The sequence below is a fragment of the Ranitomeya variabilis genome, chromosome 8 (genome assembly GCF_051348905.1).
Source record: "Ranitomeya variabilis isolate aRanVar5 chromosome 8, aRanVar5.hap1, whole genome shotgun sequence".
Taxonomy (NCBI): Eukaryota; Metazoa; Chordata; class Amphibia; order Anura; family Dendrobatidae; genus Ranitomeya; species Ranitomeya variabilis.
Genome location: NC_135239.1, coordinates 177,902,185 through 177,921,458, shown reverse-complemented (window position 1 = coordinate 177,921,458; position 19,274 = coordinate 177,902,185). Strand labels below are relative to the sequence as shown.

Genomic DNA, 19,274 nt, shown 5'->3' with positions numbered 1-19,274 from the left:
AACTTCAAGAATGTGGTCTGAAGGCCTCCCGCTCTGATGCTAAATTTATTCATCGAACAGAACATATTTCATGCCAGCAGAGAAGGCACAAACCGTTGTCATAATTAATTAGAACAACCATTTCTCCAGCTTCCATCAGAAACATGCAAGCTCTGGTGAGCATGAATGTTTACCTCAATAGGGAGAGATAGAAATAAGTCATTATCACTACTGCACCGTGAGGACCCTTACTCATAGGACCATAGGCCAACTCTGATATTAGTGGGTTACATCTTGCACATTATTTTTATAGCCAACTTTAATGGCTGACTCTCCACATAGTTGAATAGTGTAAGTGGTGTCTGACTGGGCGCATAACACTACAGAACTAAATGGTTTGATATGGACTGAACATATTTTAATCAAGATTTATTATTTATTTTACACGCTTATATTGCGCCATTAATTGCCTGGCACTTTACACACAGCATTAATGTCCCCATTGGGGCTCACAATCTAAACTCCATCTCAGCGGGTCTTTGGCAATTTGAGAGGAAACCCACGCAAACACGGGGAGAGCATACAAACTCCTTGCAGATGTTGGTGGGATTTGACCCCAGCGCTGCAACACTACAGTGTTAACCACCATGCTCCCTCCTTAGAAGCCCAATGGAAAAAAAAAAACAATTAAAGTCCGGTTTCATATCCTTATGTCAGCACTGGGGGTCAACCATTTTGGTTTCTACCAGGGCTGAGCTGTCGGAGTCTTGGAGTCGGAGCCCATTTTGGTGGAGTTGGTGTCATGGAAAATTGAGGAGTCGGAGGTTTGGCTTACCGACTCCACAGCCCTGGCAGGGCTGTGGAGTCAGAGTCCATTTTGTCTCACCTACTCCACAGCCCTGGTTCCTACCCAAGATTACGAATGTTGGTATGCATCAATAGATGTCCGAATTTGGCAAACATATTTCTACGAGATTCTAAATTTACCTTTCTTTTTTGGAGCACGAATGGAAGAGAGTACCTGGAGGATACCTATGAATGCAAACAGGAGAACAAACTATCTCCATGCAGATGTGGCCTTCGATTGGACCCAAGCGCGGAGAAGTAACAGGGCTTGTTGAATATAAAGCCGCATCTCTCAGCACTCAATGGTGTCGGTACAGCAGCGCACAAAGACTGATCGGCTCCATAATGAAGAATTATACGACTGTGTGCCTTCTGCACAGCCTCCATGTCTGATACCAATCTGTGTGAATATATTATATATAGATCTTCTGTATTTCAAACAGAAAGGGGATTTATAGTCTGGGAGAGTTCATCAATAACGATCCACTTGGCCATATTACTATAAAGGTACGTAAAGACACTAGTAGCGGTCTTACTGGAGCGAGACATTTGCCAGGAGGATAAACATGGACATGGACAATGTCCTGTGGGATTCCAGACTTTCCTGCAATCACAAACTATAATTAGGGAAACCAGAAACTGCAGCGCTCAGCGATCCATATCTACAAGTCTTCCATTACAAACGTCATATTAACCTGACTCACAATCTGCCTTCCTCCAACCCTCAACCACCAATAACTATACACCGAGGAGGAGAGAAAGGGGGAAAAAGACCAAACAAACTGAATTTCCTTGAAAAACAAGTTACAGATGTTGTGCTTCAGCGTCTTCCTCCCCCTCCTCGTCGCGGCTCAAATATCTGCCATGTGACACCAGGCGGGGAGCTGCCTCTTCCTACGCTCTTGACAGGCATAGCTTTTTATTTTTTTCTTGGTGATGCTACCATGTCGGTGGAATAAGATAAAATAATAGTAATGAAAGGCGCAAAAGGAGCCCGGAATCTCAAGTGTGATACTCCCATAAGAGGTACAAAGCAAAAGAAAGATCTTCCTCTTCAAAAACATGGGCCACAAATGATCCTTCAAAAACATCAGAGTGCTACTTTGCCATCCATTATGCATAACGATCGCACATACCAGTCATATTTGACAGCTTAGCACATTATCCACTCTTTGTAAATTTACTGAAAGATAGGGATCCCAAGAAAGTGTCTCGAGAACTTGGGAACCAAATTCTGCAGAGTCCCACCTTGAATGGAGAAGAGTTGCGTATACTCTAACTCCACTCCATTCATCGGAAATGGGATTTCTGAAAATAGCCAAGCGTTGCACTTTGCTTCCTCTGCTAGTCCCATAGACCATTAATGGAACAGAGGGTCAATTATTTGCTCTATCCAAGATAGAAGTTCTGCAGAGTCCAGTTCCTGAGCTTAGTTCTTGGGATTGCGGTGGGTCTCATCGGTCAGACCCTCAACAATCAGTGAGTTACTATACTCATTATCTTATGAAGAATCCTTTAAAGCAGCACTCCGGTGGTTGCTTTTTGGTATTTCACCCCCGGAATGGTATCAGTCATGCGTGTTGTCTGCAGGTAGTAACATACCAGCCACGTCTTCTTCTGTGATCTGCGCCACTCCGGTCCGGATTCCGCAGGTTGTCTCATGCTGGATCGCTCCAGTGTTTGCTGAGCGAGCCAGAAGTCACTACTTGATGTAAGTCTATAAGACAGAACAAGGCTCTGACTTCCGGTCAGTCAAGGGGCGGTGGTCACAAGATGGACCAGAGCAGTGCTGGGAAGAGCTGAAGACCGTGGCTGGTAAGTTTTATAAAAAGGGCAGGAAACAAACATTAGTGATACCTCTCCGGCGGTGGACTGGTATACAAAACAACAAACATGGATAAAAGTTTCAGTATGTTTTACTCTGCCATACAACCTTCGTGTGAATATTGTTCCTAAATACATGTCATTTTTCAAAAATTACAGTGTAAAACTAAACAAACGCGGAGTGGTGCTAGAAGTAAAGGAGGGTTGAGCTGCCACACTGGATTCTATGGACAGATGTGGTGGTCTTTCTCTGAATCTCATAGCCCAGTTCACACAGGCATATTATGGCAGCCTGAATGATTTGGAAAGCCTTTTTTCATCAGTCAGGATCCATTCCTTGGATCTGCAGAGCCGTGCTCACAATTCTGCAGGCTTCGGAGCAGAAATCTTCTTTACCATATAGCGCCTGGGATATTGTCAAAAACAGAACAAAAATTCACCAATCTAATGTATGACATTAAAAATAACCTAAGCGATTAGTTCAGAATCTGGTAATCGGAGCCCTCTTATCTCCCCCTGGCAGAACTATGAATGCAGCTCTGAACAATAAAAAAAGACTACCGTAACTCAGGATCAAAGCCAAATAAGTAAAGCGATGGGTTTATGAAAAAAAAATAAAATAAAATAGTGCTCAAAAGGTCCATACAACTTTCTAAAAGGTTGCGAAGCAATACTAAAAATTATCCACCACACGTTCTGTTTATACGCACTACACCAATACGGCATATACCGTAATACTACAAAAGTGGATTAATTAGGTTTTACTGGAAGGTGAAGAATCTACATGAGGAAGTTTTAACACTTCAGAAGAAGTCTTTCAAAAGTTTTCCACACCCTACCTATCCACCCCTCCTCTTCGAGAGGGGCCGGTCAGTGGGGCACATGAGGAGCTCTGCTTCCTGTTCTCGAGAAGTGCAAGGAATGCACAAGGTTCGCAGAATTTCCCCAGCTGCATTGTTTACATTTGTGGAATGTGAAGAAACAGCGCACGGAACGCAGAACATTCCAGAATGGCGGGAAGAACAGAAAAAAAAAAAAAATTAAAACCTGACTTATTACATTACATTCCACATTTCGAGTGTACCCAAAGTCTTTTTTTTATAGAATGATTGATGCACTTTGCAGGAGATTTTATAAAAACTCCTATAAAGACAATACTTCGAGATACTTTGGACTGGAGCGGTGCATTAGAAAGTTTGGAGATGTACTCGAAAAATGTCATAACGTCACCTTATTAAGGGTTATGAAGGTGACTTTGGAATTCCTTCTTTGTCAAAACTGGAACAATAGAGCCCGATTTACAAAATTATGTGATACATTTTGTAAAAAAATGTAGCAAATGTAGAAAAACTGTTCCAACGTACATCAAATACGAGACCCCTCGGTATAAGAGCCCACCGGCCGCTAGCCTGCATTGTATCCCCTCCATTACGGATCTTTTGTTCACTGTGAGAAAAAGTTCAGAGCACAGAAAGACTATGTAGAGTAGAAATCCAAGCTCTGTTTGCATATGGTCACAGCGTGAGGAGCCGACTGCCAAACTCACTGATGCCTGTCTTGTATCCCCCCACCCTCGTACCAGGCCATTCCCCAGCTCCAAAGCTGCACGTACAGCTCAAACTTAACTATTTCCACAACATTAAAAACTTTCAATGTGCTCAATTTAAACCTTGTGCCAACACAAATACCATGTTGAAACCTAAAATTAATCTTAACATTTATTACGGTAATTAAAAAGCATAAATTATTAACTATGCATTTCAAATTATCATTTAGTCTATAGGGTGTAAATATAAGATATATATATATAATATATATATATATTTTCTTTTTTCACTTATAAAAGCATAACTTACATACTTTCAGTTCTAGCTTTAATTTTACATGTAATCCAGTTTTTTTTTTGTTTTTTTTAAATAAATCAACTAAAACTAGCACAAAGGAAAAAAGTTCCTAAAAGTTACCCTTAGTTTGTATATATATATATTTTATATTATATATTCCCATATAGGTAATGACCAGAGGTAAAGCACGACTTACAGCGACAACAAAAAATTGATATAAAAATAAAGATAACAGTGCACACAAACGTAATAGAAAAGAGGAAAAAAAAAAAAAAAAAAAATCGAATTCAGAGAGTTGTTTAAAAATAGTAGTCTGGCATAAATGTACTACGTTCCACAAGGGACTTGTGTGTAGGACACATCCTTCAATGGCAGATCTGGACAGGAAGTAGGACAGTAGACAAAGGGGAAATTGTGTTCAGTGTTGTGATCTGTGACCTCTAATGTTACAAAAGAAAAAAAAAAGGAAAAAAAAAAAAGCTATCCAAACACACACATACACAATGTATATGTGCTGATTGTAGGGTAAATACCAGTAGAATGGGAGTATGCTGAAAAAAAAAAAAAAAAAAGCTAAATGTAACAAATGGAAAAATGATATAGAACAAATCGTGTTTGAAGCATCTATTCTCATGCATAAGTTTCCAATTTAAAAAATATGGATATTTATTAATAATTTTTAAATGATACACGGTAAATTCTGCATAGGTATATAAAACCACTTAAAACACAAAACATAAGAAAATATTGAGAAATAAAAAAAAAAAAAAAAACACAAAGTAAACCAACTCCCTGCTGCAAACTTTCCTAATAACGAAGTACAATGCAAATAAACAAACCAGGGGTGTGCTGCCGAGAGGTGAAAAAGAAGATAAAACTTCTAAAACTGGTGGAAATAAGGGTTAGATTTAAGGGTCAGGGTTAGGGTTAAGGGTAAGGCTAAGCATTTACCTTCATAGCACAGGATGCCAATATTGTTGTTCATCTTGTCCAGGTACTGGTAGTTCAACAGATCCATCTTCATAAACAGCATTTATTATTGGGTATGCAGGAAAGACCAGCTTTCTCGCTTCACCCACAAAAAAAAAAAAAAAAATTAAAAAGACAGAAGCAGCGGACAGTTTTCGGAACAGATCCCGGCTCTCCCTACGATTTCACAAGACAGAAAGGCCCAGCCTCCAACAACAAAAGCAGAGAAAAGTACATGAAAAATCAAAGCAAAATCCGATTAGAGGAAGGGGTGACGACTCTGCCTTGGCAATACTAAGGAGGGGTGTAGGGGGGGTTTCGGCTAAACCAGACCGTGGTTACTTTCTGCAGGTTGTGGAAGAAAAGAAAAAAGGAAGAAAAAATATATATATATAGTGTTGAAGACAAAGCCAGTCAGTTCTCACAGCCCCGCTGCAAGTTCACTGCTCTGACACGCAGCCTATGCCTGGTATGACTCCAATGTAAGTCAGCTTCCTCTCCCCAACAGCCTGGGAGGAGGGAGCATGCTCAGTGATTCCCTGGAGCGGCTCACATGTCAGGGATATTTTCAGCAGAAGATCAGCCTCCTCCAAATGCTCAAGAGTGTTTGTAAGAAGAGACTGTGTCAAAGCAAGAGAGTGACACAAAGCAGAGCCGGAGCCCCCTCCTCCAGGTCAGACCCAGGTATATACAAATGGAAGGGATTACAACCTGTCCAACAAAATACACCAGATTTCTACTGCAAGTCATCGAGATTTATGGAGGCATACTCTTTTTTTAAAAAATATCTTGTACAAGACAAAAAAAAATAAAAAATTGTTGTACACCATTAGAGCAACACTACGTTTACAAGCCGGGGCTTCAACGATCTTCACCTACCACAGATGCACCAGGACACTATGCCATCTGCCCACAAACAATTTAGGAAAGATTACGGATCACACTCGCTTATATAGCGCCATTGTATCGCGCAGTGCTTAAGAGCTTCAGGATGGCGTTCCTATCTCTAAGAACTTACAGAAACCCTGCGTTGGAGAGATCGGCATTCCCTAAGAGCTTAAAGACAGCATTTCTAATAATTCGGGACTCAGCCTAGCAAGGACCTTTCTATGTCAGTTTCAAGACATACCAGTACCATCTTACATCTGAATATATATGCACATATAAATAAATTATCTTATAAGAGGTCAGGTTAGTTAGGAGAAAAGGCCTCTACTGCTCCGAGTAGGCGGTTACTAAAGTACTGGCACAACACTGTCCTATTATTGATTTATGCATAGAAAAAGGTTAATCGCGTTGCATTCTGCTTGCATATAACTGTTAATTCTGTTTCAGTGTACCTGCGTACACCCTGAGTAGGTGTTACTGAGATGAACTGCTGTCATTGTATTTGTTACTTATACACCATTTACCTACCATCATTTCCTTCGTAAATATTTATATTTTATTATGCAAATTGTCTCTTCAGAGAGGAAGAGGACTAGAACTCTAGTGCCACCTATTGGAGGTAGCAATCCTAACAGTCAATGTCGACCCTTTAACGAGCCTTGTCACTTGAGTTAGGATAATAGCCAAACCAGAATCTCAATTTGCAGACAAATAAAAAGAATATAGAATAAAAGAACAATTTACATTTTACTCAAAAATATACCTATAAAGAGAAAAATCAGACAAACCGAAAATTTTGCAGTGGTCTCTTAATTTTTGCCAGAGCTGTACCTCCTATTGGGGCATACGTATACTTCAGATAAGGGGCTTTCTACTTGGGACTCCCCTTATCTGACAGCTCAGAATGAAAAGGTAAAAGTCATTGAAAATGTCGGCGAATATTGACCCATGGCAGCCAAAAAGGTTTAAAAAATTTAGAGGCAAATTTTCTATCCTCCCGTATTTTTTGCCCGGATTATGGCAGCAATTCCCGGCTCAACTCCGGATCTCATGATCCCAGCTAAGGTATGCCTACGGCTCAGGTCAAGAGAGGCAAGGAGGTCGGGAAAAACATCGGCATAATACAGACCAGAAGATGCAGCCGCCATTAGGGCATTTATGAAATAACTGAAAATCAGAGAAAGAGAGAATCCCAGGAGGTTCTGTTGGTTTATCTCCACCTGTCAGATTAGTAATTAAACAGCTGCTAAATTCTGTTTCGACGCCATGTGGACAGGTTGTTTGGCAGCAGGAAAAACATGTGGTGTGACTCCATCTGCCGCCTTCACCCCCCCCTTCACAAAAAAAAAAAAAAAAACTGCACCGAGGGGCTAGAACTACACTGATCTAGAACCATCGCTGTGACAGCCTCTATGGGGCCCAGTTATACCAGTCTCCTCTCATTATGTGCTGGGGGCCCAGTTCATTTTGCAATGAGGCCCTTTGAATTCTAGTTACACCCCAACTGACCGTGTTGGATTCCCTGCAGTAAGAAAAAAAATCCAAAAACAAAGTAGGAATGGACATGTTGAACTTCAACACTAAACACCCTGGTTTAAGGCTGCGTTCACACGCTGTGGCCAAACCACAGCACTTGTGCCACTCAAGTCTTTTCACAGCACAAAATCACTGAAAAAGGAATCTGCCAGTACAAAGGTATTGTTCAAATCAAGCAGAGGCGTTCAGTGTACCCTTGGTGTGGCCGAACACCCTCCCACCTTCTCGTTTTTCCATTTCCGTCATACTCTGGCTGGTTTAAACCTCTCAAATCAAGGAAGAAGAGGGTGAAGATGGATGGAAGGGGAAAAAAAAAAAAAAAAAAAAAAAAATGGGAAGGTGCACTGGACTACTCAGCCACGTCAAGGGTGCACCGAGAACCTGTGCTTGGTTGGAACAGTCATTCTGTGCCGACAGACTCTCCTACACCTAACAGGAACACAACTCTTTCACCTGCTAAATCGCACAGACAGTCCATTTTGTGCTTACAGGGTCCCTGAAGGTGAAATGGGCCACCGCCAAAAGTGTCTGGCAGGAGATTATTACCTTTTCCTAATTTAGAACAGATGCACGCTCAAACAAAATGTTCATGCACATTGGAAGGTATAAGGGGGTAGCATTAGCCATGGGTACCTTAACAAGGCATCGTTACTGCATAATCCTTCAATGGTATGGGGATGTGGCTAGACAAAGGCATGAAAAATAAAAAATAATCCAGATTTTCAAAACCACCCTCATTTATTTAGCCGGCATACTGCCCCATCTGGCAGGAGGATAGAAGAACAGTGATATCGGTGGGACTGTTAGCAGGAGGCCTCAGGTTTAGAGTTCGTCCTGTGCGGGGTGGACCCATGGTTCCTTGGTGTTCATATGCCCTTGTTGCGTGTATAGTGCACCGTGGTGGCATCTAAAGAAGGTTCCTAGAGTAGGACAACATGGACGTCAGGATAGATGTTCTGTAGAGAACAGAAAACTGGAGAGAACAGAGAGTAATAAAGTGTGAGGCCAGAGCCGGGCAGCCGCGCAGGGGATTTTTATTGTGTCTGCTCACACACCAGGATGTGGTTTGTTATAAGGAGACCTCACTGAGAGATTGCAGATGTTTGTACAGATGTAGTTGAGTCATCATAGGGAAGATCGAAATCAGCAATCACAGTGGTGGGAATTAGCACATGTACGGAGATATGCACATGAAGTAGGCGATAGGCCACCGACTCCTGTACAGCAAGGCAATAAACTCTGGTGAGCTGCTATGAACACTTCTACTAGCCGGCAAGTACGCTCTGTAGAAGTGTGCCGAGCAGTCAAACAAGTCAACGATGGTTACAAAGGGGCCCTCTAGAGGTTCCTCATTCTCAAAGAGCAAGGTGGACCCACTCCTTAAAAGGGTTTTCCAGGACTTTATCATCTTCTCCTTGCAATACCATTTACAACCACTAGACAACGCAAGGTGCTGTGTTGCCGACCCTTCACACAGCCGCTCAGTGGGCGCCGAGAGTCCGAACTTCACCGATCTGATCGGCTACAAGTAGTGAGGAGCCATGACAAGAGAAGAACGAATGGTCCTGCTTATTGCGTTTGTGCCTTCTCGTAGTTTATTCATTTGCACCTTGTTCCTTTAATTTCTAGTTTTCTAAATGTATTCGTACCCGTTTATTTATTTTTTTTCATTTTTTCATTTTTCTGTTTGTCATTGTAGGCGATGTTTGTGGTTTCCAGATGTTTCCGTAACACGCACCAATTTGGACTTTTTACAAAGTCACAGGTCTTTGGGTTTGTTTTTATTCTAAGCAGATGTACTGCAGCCCTCCTCCCCTGGAGTGATTTTATGTACATCTGAAATGGTTGGGACAACTTTAGGACATTTTAGTGGAACGTGTGACTTTTTGCTCCATATAAAAAAAAAGTGCAAAAAAATGTAAAAATACAATAAAAAAACACAAAGATTTTTTTTTTTTTTTATCTTGAGCAAATTTCATAGACACCATGTGTCATATTGAAAAAATTGGCACAAAAAAAAAAAAACAAACGATGAATTCGGTCAATGATTGGTCTTGGCCATTCTCTCACTTCATTAGCCAGTTTCACATGATCGTTCATTTTATTTCTACTTTTCAATCTGCGTCAACATGGCGGTGATCCGGTTGGATCGCGGGGCCGATCCCCCTACCCAAACACTCTATCCTGTAGGATACAGACGGCGGCAGATGTACAAGATGCCGGCGGCACAATGACATCACCAATATCCCGCCTGTGGCCGGAGAAGAGGACTTGGTCTTTAGCATTAGGCGAGTATAAATATTATTTTTGCAGAGTTGGCACAAAAGGTGGCAATCCTACTTTTTCGAAGGGGTATTAATACTTGTAACCCAGACATTTGCTTCATGGGCCGCAGGCAATCCTCACTACACCACGCAGAATACCGAGCTTCCTCACTGCCACGCACTTTGCTCTGCGGCCTTATTTCCGGGGTCCTAATAGACTCCTTCATTAAGTCAGTTTGGATTCAATCATAAAGCCCGATGTCTGCGAGATTTGGAAAGAGCATTATCGCAGCCTCATGGGGTCGGCTATTTCAGGAACTAATAACAGGTTGGGTAATGGGCAGCACCTGTTATAACAGTCCCGTCCTTTCCAGAAGAACGGATTGCTTTCCACAACCGCTCTGACGTTTTTAAAGAAAAACATACAGAACCTTCTACATGTCCGGTTTATCCAGTATGTACTCTTACGTCACCAAGACCTTCACTTCTAGCTAAGGAGCGCCCCCTGGAGGCCATCTCTAGCTGTTACATACCACATTTAGAATGAACAACCTACAGAAATAGGGACAGAAAAACCAAAAAGTAAAGCAGGAACCTAAAGGTGGGGGTGACCCCAAGACCTTATCTCCAGGTCACAGCCCTAAGGATCCAGGAAGCTCAGACTATGGAGACCTAATGATCTCTCTGCCATTATCTCTCACAATACCTCAACTTTAGACTCTCTGCGATTGATAAGGAAGTCAGTGTCAAGAATTATTCCCACAATTACAAGGTATTACCTAACCACTGGTTAGCTAGTGTCTACCTCCCAACTTTTAAAAATGAGAAAGAGGGACCCGTACAGCGGTGAATCTAGCGTGCCAAAGCAATTTCCATATGTTCCCACACACAGCTCTGCTAGTACATCAATACACACAGCTCTGCTACATCACTACACAGCCATACACACAGCTCTGCTATATAAATACACACCCACACACCTGTTACATCAATACACACAGATCTGCTACATCAATACACAGCCATAAACACAGCTCCGATACAATACACACACAGCTCAGATATACACACACAGCTCCGTTAAATCAATACACACGGCTCTGCTACATCGATGTTCACCCACACAGATATAATATATCAATACATACCTCTATGACACCAATACACACACAGCTCGCGGCTACATCAATGCACACGCATACACACAGCTCAGCTATAATACACACAACTATTTTACATCAATACCACAGCTCTGCTACATCAATGCACACCCCTAAACAGATTATTATATCTATGTACTATATATACGCACACACATCTCTGCGACACCAATGCACATACAGTTCTGCTACATCAATGAACACAGATATACAGTTGTGGCCAAAAGTATTGACACCCCTGCAATTCTGTCAGATAATACTCAGTTTCTTCCTGAAAATGATTTCAATCACAAATTCTTTGGTATTATTATCTTCATTTAATTTGTCTTAAATGAAAAAACACAAAAGAGAATGAAGCAAAAAGCAAAACATTGATCATTTCACACAAAACTCCAAAAATGGGCCAGACAAAAGTATTGGCACCCTCAGCCTAATACTTGGTTGCACAACCTTTAGCCAAAGTAACTGCGACCAACCTCTTCCGGTAACCATCAATGAGTTTCTTACAATGCTCTGCTGGAATATTAGACCATTCTTCTTTGGCAAACTGCTCCAGGTCCCTGATATTTGAAGGGTGCCTTCTCCAAACTGCCATTTTTAGATCTCTCCACAGGTGTTCTATGGGATTCAGGTCTGGACTCATTGCTGGCCACCTTAGAAGTCTCCAGTGCTTTCTCTCAAACCATTTTCTAGTGCTTTTTGAAGTGTGTTTTGGGTCATTGTCCTGCTGGAAGACCCATGACCTCTGAGGGAGACCCAGCTTTCTCACACTGGGCCCTACATTATGCTGCAAAATTTGTTGGTAGTCTTCAGACTTCATAATGCCATGCACACGGTCAAGCAGTCCACTGCCAGAGGCAGCAAAGCAACCCCAAAACATCAGGGAACCTCCGCCATGTTTGACTGTAGGGACCGTGTTCTTTTCTTTGAATGCCTCTTTTTTTCTCCTGTAAACTCTATGTTGATGCCTTTGCCCAAAAAGCTCTACTTTTGTCTCATCTGACCAGAGAACATTCTTCCAAAACGTTTTAGGCTTTTTCAGGTAAGTTTTGGCAAACTCCAGCCTGGCTTTTTTATGTCTCGGGGTAAGAAGTGGGGTCTTCCTGGGTCTCCTACCATACAGTGCCTTTTCATTCAGACGCCGACAGATAGTACGGGTTGACACTGTTGTACCCTCGGACTGCAGGGCAGCTTGAACTTGTTTGGATGTTAGTCGAGGTTCTTTATCCAACATCCGCACAGTCTTGCGTTGAAATCTCTTGTCAATTTTTCTTTTCCGTCCACATCTAGGGAGGTTAGCCACAGTGCCATGGGCTTTACACTTCTTGATGACACTGCGCACGGTAGACACAGGAACATTCAGGTCTTTGGAGATGGACTTGTAGCCTTGAGATTGCTCATGCTTCCTCACAATTTGGTTTCTCAAGTCCTCAGACAGTTCTTTGGTCGTCTTTCTTTTCTCCATGCTCAATGTGGTACACACAAGGACACAGGACAGAGGTTGAGTCAACTTTAATCCATGTCAACTGGCTGCAAGTGTGATTTAGTTATTGCCAACACCTGTTAGGTTCCACAGGTAAGTTACAGGTGCTGTTAATTACACTAATTAGAGAAGCATCACATGATTTTTCGAACAGTGCCAATACTTTTGTCCACCCCCTTTTTTATGTTTGCTGTGGAATGATATCCAATTTGGCTTTAGGACAATTCTTTGTGTTTTTTTCATTTAAGACAAATTAAATGAAGATAAAAATAACAAAGAATTTGTGTTTGCAATTATTTTCAGGAAGAAACTGAGTATTATCTGACAGAATTGCAGGGGTGTCAATACTTTTGGCCACAACTGTACACATTCACAGCTCAGCTATAATACACACATAGCTGTGCTATATCAATACACACACAGCTCAGCTATAATACACACACACAGCTCTGCTACACCAATAGATCACACAACTCTGCTACATTAATACAGACATAACAAACAAGTACTTGTGTCCTGCTCCTCTTCCCTTTTCTTCACTGCCAGTCACATAACCACAGACTGACACGTGACCCTAAGGTACTAGCAGGACCTTCTGTCTTTACAAACACTGAACGCTTGAGGAACGACCCATCAGCCCTTCCCTCCACCATTATACTCAGCTGCATCCGTGGTCTTAGGGCACAGACACGGCTGAGGTCAGTGTATAGCTCCCAGGACAGCTCCCCAAATTGAAGACAATCCATGGATCCACTGGGATGCCTATGAGGTATGACTTCTAGATCGGTAGAGGTCCGACTGTTGGGAACCCCATTAGTTCTTGAAAATGAGTCTCTGAAATGCTCCATCAGTGGTGATTGGATTTTTTATTTTATTTTTTTTTTTTAAACCAAGGACACCCCATTCTCCATCAACTTAGTGTCTCCAAGCAGCTGGCCCAGAGTCACCATAATGATACTGAGGACAGAGAAGACCCCTGATCCACATAGCACAGGAAGGACCAGAACTGACAAGCACCAGTGATCCCACAGCCCAAGCCTCCCATAAGCTAGGATTACAGGTGTGCGCCACAGCACCCCATGGTGATTGACAGCACTGACTTGCCTGGAGTGAGAGTGCAGGGAGAGTTCAGGCCAACCAATGACCAGTGAGGAGGCAGAGGGAAGCAAAACCAGTGGGCCCGAGGGGGCACTGAGTCTCTTGGCCACACCTAGGGTGCACCGAGCCTCTTGGCTGCACCGAGGGGGCACCGAGCCTCTTGGCCGCACCGAGGGGGCACCGAGACTCTTGGCCGCACCGAGGGGGCACCGAGACTCTTGGCCGCAACCCAATTAGAAAATTTGATTATCCTTCCGTTCCTGTAGAGAAAGGCAAAGATTTAAACGCACTACGGGTGTGATATCTATATGTGCTATATCCCCTACAAGGCGGTGATTTATACGGTCAGCTTGGGCCGACAGACTCCTTTTATAAGGGAGTCAGTCAGCACAGAATGACTGTTCAAACCAAGCACAGGTGATTGGAGCACAATGTGGTGGCCAGTCTGCTCAGTGCACCTTCCCACCTACTTGTTTCCCTTTATCCTTCGCCTAATTTATTAGCCATTTTGATTGACAGCTCTGGCTTTATAAATCCAGAGAAGGGCAGAGATGAATGGGAAACAAGTAGATGGGAAGGTGAACTTGGCCACGTCAAGGGTGCACAGAGTGCTTGGTTTGACCAGTAAACAAGTCCCTTCAAGTCAAATCAGGTCCATCAGTTGTGATCCCTTGGAAAAACAAACAAAAGCGGCATTGACGTAACGGTTTCTATTTAATATTGAAGCCAATGTGAACGGAGCGCAAAATGAACATGTACAGTTAAAAAAGGACTACAAGTACAGGAAATTCTTGCACTCAAATCACACAGCACAATTTGGAAACCAGAGACGATATTCCATCTACCATAATAAATACCACACTAGGGAATTACGATTTATGAAAAAGATTGAAAGTTAAACATCTCATAAACGTGAAATGAGACAGTCATAAGATTACACAGCAGAAAGGGCTGCAGCCGGCATCCATGTGCCCACAGCCCCACCTGGTGGATGCTATTAGTACAGCAAGCATTCCTCAAATACCTCACCCCGCTGTCAGCAACCTGCAATAAACTCCCAGGAGTCAAATGCAAATATTTAGATTCAGACAGACGGAGAAAGTCATCTCCCAAATGTACAACGCAAAGTCCAGAAGTACCGGATAAATATTCTGCAAATCATGTTCTGCGGTAATTATTACTGTATTTACCAGATGTCATCGTTATTATGGCCGATGATGCATTAATGGGCCATTACACAAGCTATAGAAAAGTCCAATTTGTATGCATGCAAAAAAAAAGGAAATGTAGAAGGGATGGAAAAATCTAATTGGCATCATCCTTGTGCATCCCAGAGGCTTTGAAAAAAAAAAAAAAAAAACAATGGGTTCTGTTCCAGAAATGGGTTTCATTTTTTTTTTCCTATATAAAATAGTCCCCGTTTTGAGATATTTCTAAGTTGAGGGAAAATAATTTGGGTAATGGCGGGTCAGACATGGCCAATAAGTCTCCTTACACCCGCTAGGCAGCTCTCCACAGCGAAAGACGTTACCCTCTAGACTCCTCTGTCAAGAGACATCTCACCCAGACAAATCAGATCTCTTTCTTTGCGCTGATGAGGGGCAAACACCACGAAATATGTGCACTACTGATGAGCGAGTATGCTTGTTGCTCGGGTTTTCCAGAGCACGCTCGGGTGACCTCCAAGTATTTGTTAGTGCTCGGAGATTTAGCTTTCATCGCCGCAGCTGAATGATTTACAGCTATTAGCCAGCCTGAGTACATGTGGGGGTTGCCTGGTTGCTAAGGAATCCCCACATGTACTCAGGCTGGCTAGTAGCTGTAAATCATTCAGCTGCGGCGAGGAAAACTAAATCTCTTAACACTAACAAATACTCGGAGGTCACCCGAGCGTGCCTGGGAAAACCCGAGCAACGAGTGTACTCACTCATCACTACTTATTTGGCTTTTATCCCAAGTCACTTGGCAAGGTTTCAAGAAAAGGTTGATTGACTTAGTATTGCTAGATCCTATAGGTGGCAATAAAGGTCCAGTCCTTTTCCTCTCTGAAGGAGGTTATTTGCATATTTAAATTTCCCAGAGGAGCACTGCATGGCCTATTAGTCTCCTTGCTCTCTACTTAACATTTTCTTCTAAGGTGTTAAATTTTGCAGTAGGGGCCTCACTTGTCACTAAGAGATGTCATAAGAATATCTACCTGTAGGGGGAAACTGGAGGGGAGAGAGAGATAGAGATATAGATAATTTATATATACACACAAAATCTCCTAAAATTACAAAACAAACGCTAAAAACATTCTCCATCCACACCGCTGGCGTTCCTCCATTCTACCGCCATTCTTTGCGGCCAATGCTTGGATGCAGCAGTCACGTAGCCCTGCCTTTACCCCTTCCCCCTCGCCAGAAGTCCATCAGAAGGACTAGAGCAGAACAGAACCAGTCCGGTTGGAGTCAATAGACCCGATTCATTATCTCATTTATGCCTTTTTGTTTACTTTTTACCTATTTTTCATTTGCACCTTTTTATAAATGCGCTTTTTTTTTTTTTTTTTTTTTTTTTTTTAAAGAGAGATCACAGTACTTTAATTTTATAGGAAAGCAGCCATGTCACTTACAAAACTGCAGAGACGTAAAAAAAAAAAGCCATCAATTCTATGGCTATGTTCACACGAAGCAGTTTTTCAGTTATTTTATGCAAATTTTCAGCTGCGTTTTACAGTACCAGCAAAGCCTATGAGATTTCAGAAATCTCATGCACGCAGTTTACTTTTTGTCATCAGGACTTTGTGCTTTGCATGGTTTTTGCAGAATGGGGCATGTCATTTCTTTCAGCGTTTTTCACCCATTGAAAGTAATGGATGGTGGGGGAAAAAAAAAAAAATGCAGGCATCAATTTTTGCTGCGTTTTTTTTTTGTGCCAAAACCTGATGAAGTAGAATCAGATTTTTATTTTTGCACTAACTATCAGAATGCATAAAAGACAAATGTAGCATGACAAAAGCAGAAAAAAAAAGCAAGGAAAAAACGTGCAAAATCTGCTTTTTTTCCTGCAGCTTCTTTACTGCCAAGAGAGCAAGTTTTGCTGCCGAAAGAAAGCCATTGAAAAAAGCCGAGTGTGAACATAGCCTATAATAGGTTTTGGCCCCCCAACTCCTGGGATTTTGTACGCCAGCTTCAACTTTCCAAAATCTGCACTTTTTTCGCAATCCTCATCAGTTTCCATTACGGAGAACCCCCACGCCTACATTCATTGACTGTAACACCTAATAAAAGGTCCAAAGTTAAAATAAAAAGTATTAAAAAAAACCTAAATTAACAGATATTATGGCATTTGTGGTTTATCTAAAGTTTCCCGTCTTCTGCTCACTGATTTACACCATGTAAATCTTCTCCAGTGTTTCTTTTGCAATGCTCCCGACCATGAGATCGCTGAATTATGAAGAACCTCCTAACATGGCGCTGGAAAAGTTGGATGGGGGTGTCTGATATTTTATGCATGTCAAACAAGCTCCGGCAGGCAGTATCTTCAGAGGGCAGGTAATTATTAGATTACCTCTTATGAAGAACAGGTTTGGAGCAGGACACACCTAACCGTAACTGCATTTTTCTGCCTCAATGTATCATAGAACACAAAAGGGAAGATTTATTAAAAGTGTCTCAGCGGTAAAACTGGCGTAAAAGGGTCCAGAAAACTGTCCCAGGTGACTTGTTCTGTATTAAGGATTTAGGAGAAGTTGCTGACATCTTAAAAGGGGTATCTCCATCTTAGTAAGTGATGGCATATTACTAGAAAACGCCATCCCTAGTAGCCTACCTACCTGGGATATTTGGGGGTATCAAGAGAGCGGTCGCCCCAGGCCCACTCAAAGTGACCACCACTCTTAACTGTATTGGTGTGCATCGCATGCTGACACATCTCAACCCTATGGTGGAGCAGGGAGCCCTGATCTCCCTGCCCCACCGCTTAGACTTGAGGCCTACAGAACATCAGTAAAATTATGTCACCATGTCGCTCCTCTTGTGCCGGGATGGTAACTACTATGGATCAGAGCAGATGGTCTAGACTTTACTCCCCACAAGTATCACTGAAACTCAGGCGCCCATGATCCTGTCGCCTGTCAACCAGTTGTCCTCCTTGGTAAGAACACAGCAGTGCATAATCAGGAAAGCCTCACAAGACCATTAACGCTCACCTGGGTTTTAATGTTATGGTTGATCAGTGTAACTAGCACTTTCTAAACAATACAAAGGGGGTTGTACAGGTAAGAATGTAGTCACATGAGACTCTGGTATTTCAGCATTGCGATGAGGTCTTCAGCATCATTACAGGACTATTGTGTCAGGTTTCTCCCACAAATGTGACTTGAAACCAAAACACCAACAAATTCTTCTCGATCCACTTCAAATTTCACAAATAACTCACTTCGGGGCTAAACATGGCTACTAGGGATCTCTTTGATCTCTTTGGTTTTTTTTTTATCTTAGCTGGCGAAATTTTCATGACTTTAGGAGAACCAGGGTGGCTTCCAGATGTCGCTATAGGACAAGTCAATGATACACACTAGAAAAGAAAAAACGAGGGGCAAGTCTGAAATCTCAAAACACAAAAAAGGCCATAGTTCTATTCCCATGCTGCAATGCATGGACAAAGCTATCAATTTTACTGCAAACTTGTCCCAAAGGCTTAACACTGAACCATTGAGGTGCTTTATATGTATTCGAACTAATGCTTATAAATTGTCCCGGGACATGTCACATGGATGCAGAAAACGTAAAGCTTCGGTTAATATGGAGAACGTAGATAGGTCTTGTAGGCCATATCAAGGTCTGGTGTGTCTGCTGCCATAGACACCCTCCATTGCTCCACCTCCGAGGACCTACAGAAATGCTTCCAAACTAGTTGTCCATGTCCTCGACCTGAGAAGTTTTCTACAGATCCTTGGTGGGTGGGAGGAGAAATGGTGGAATGCTGAATTACTATCTGTTCCATTGTGGAACTGGGAATGATCTTGTCTAACCAGTCTCCCATTCCTTCTCAATTCTGTTTAACAAAGGGAAGTAAAAACTGCTCCAAGGGAATGTTCAAGAGTTAGGGATTGGCCGCTGCGGCCTGCCAGGAACATGAGCAGAACACAAGTCTTCTAGCAGAGTACATTAAATAAGAGGTTTCAACCACTTCCATCCTATTCTTGAGACATTCGGTAATTTTTATTCACAAGCAGACAAATGATGCATGTGAAAAAGGGTCTTAGACTGAAGATCAAGGCAAAAAAAAACAAAAACAGGAACCTGAGGAAGGAAGGTATTTTTACGCTCTAAGCCAGTTAAACATTGAAAATTAAGAGGGTCTCCGTTCACAGTCTGACATCATAAGACATTGCCCT

The 19,274-nt window shown here is 42.3% G+C and overlaps 1 protein-coding gene across 4 annotated transcripts in view; it reads right to left on the bottom strand.

Moving 5' to 3' along the window:
* VGLL4 (vestigial like family member 4) overlaps positions 1 to 19,274 on the bottom strand; it is a 77,463-nt gene that overhangs the window by 35,478 nt on the left and 22,711 nt on the right. The window contains exon 1 of one of the 4 annotated variants that reach the window (XM_077276684.1): positions 5,445 to 5,935. The exons of the other annotated variants lie outside the window; for them this stretch is intronic. Within the exon in view, the coding sequence (XP_077132799.1) occupies positions 5,445 to 5,526 (82 nt within the window). The 5' untranslated portion in view covers positions 5,527 to 5,935. Of the gene's footprint in view, positions 1 to 5,444; positions 5,936 to 19,274 lie in introns of those variants that run through there. 4 annotated transcript variants of the gene reach the window in all.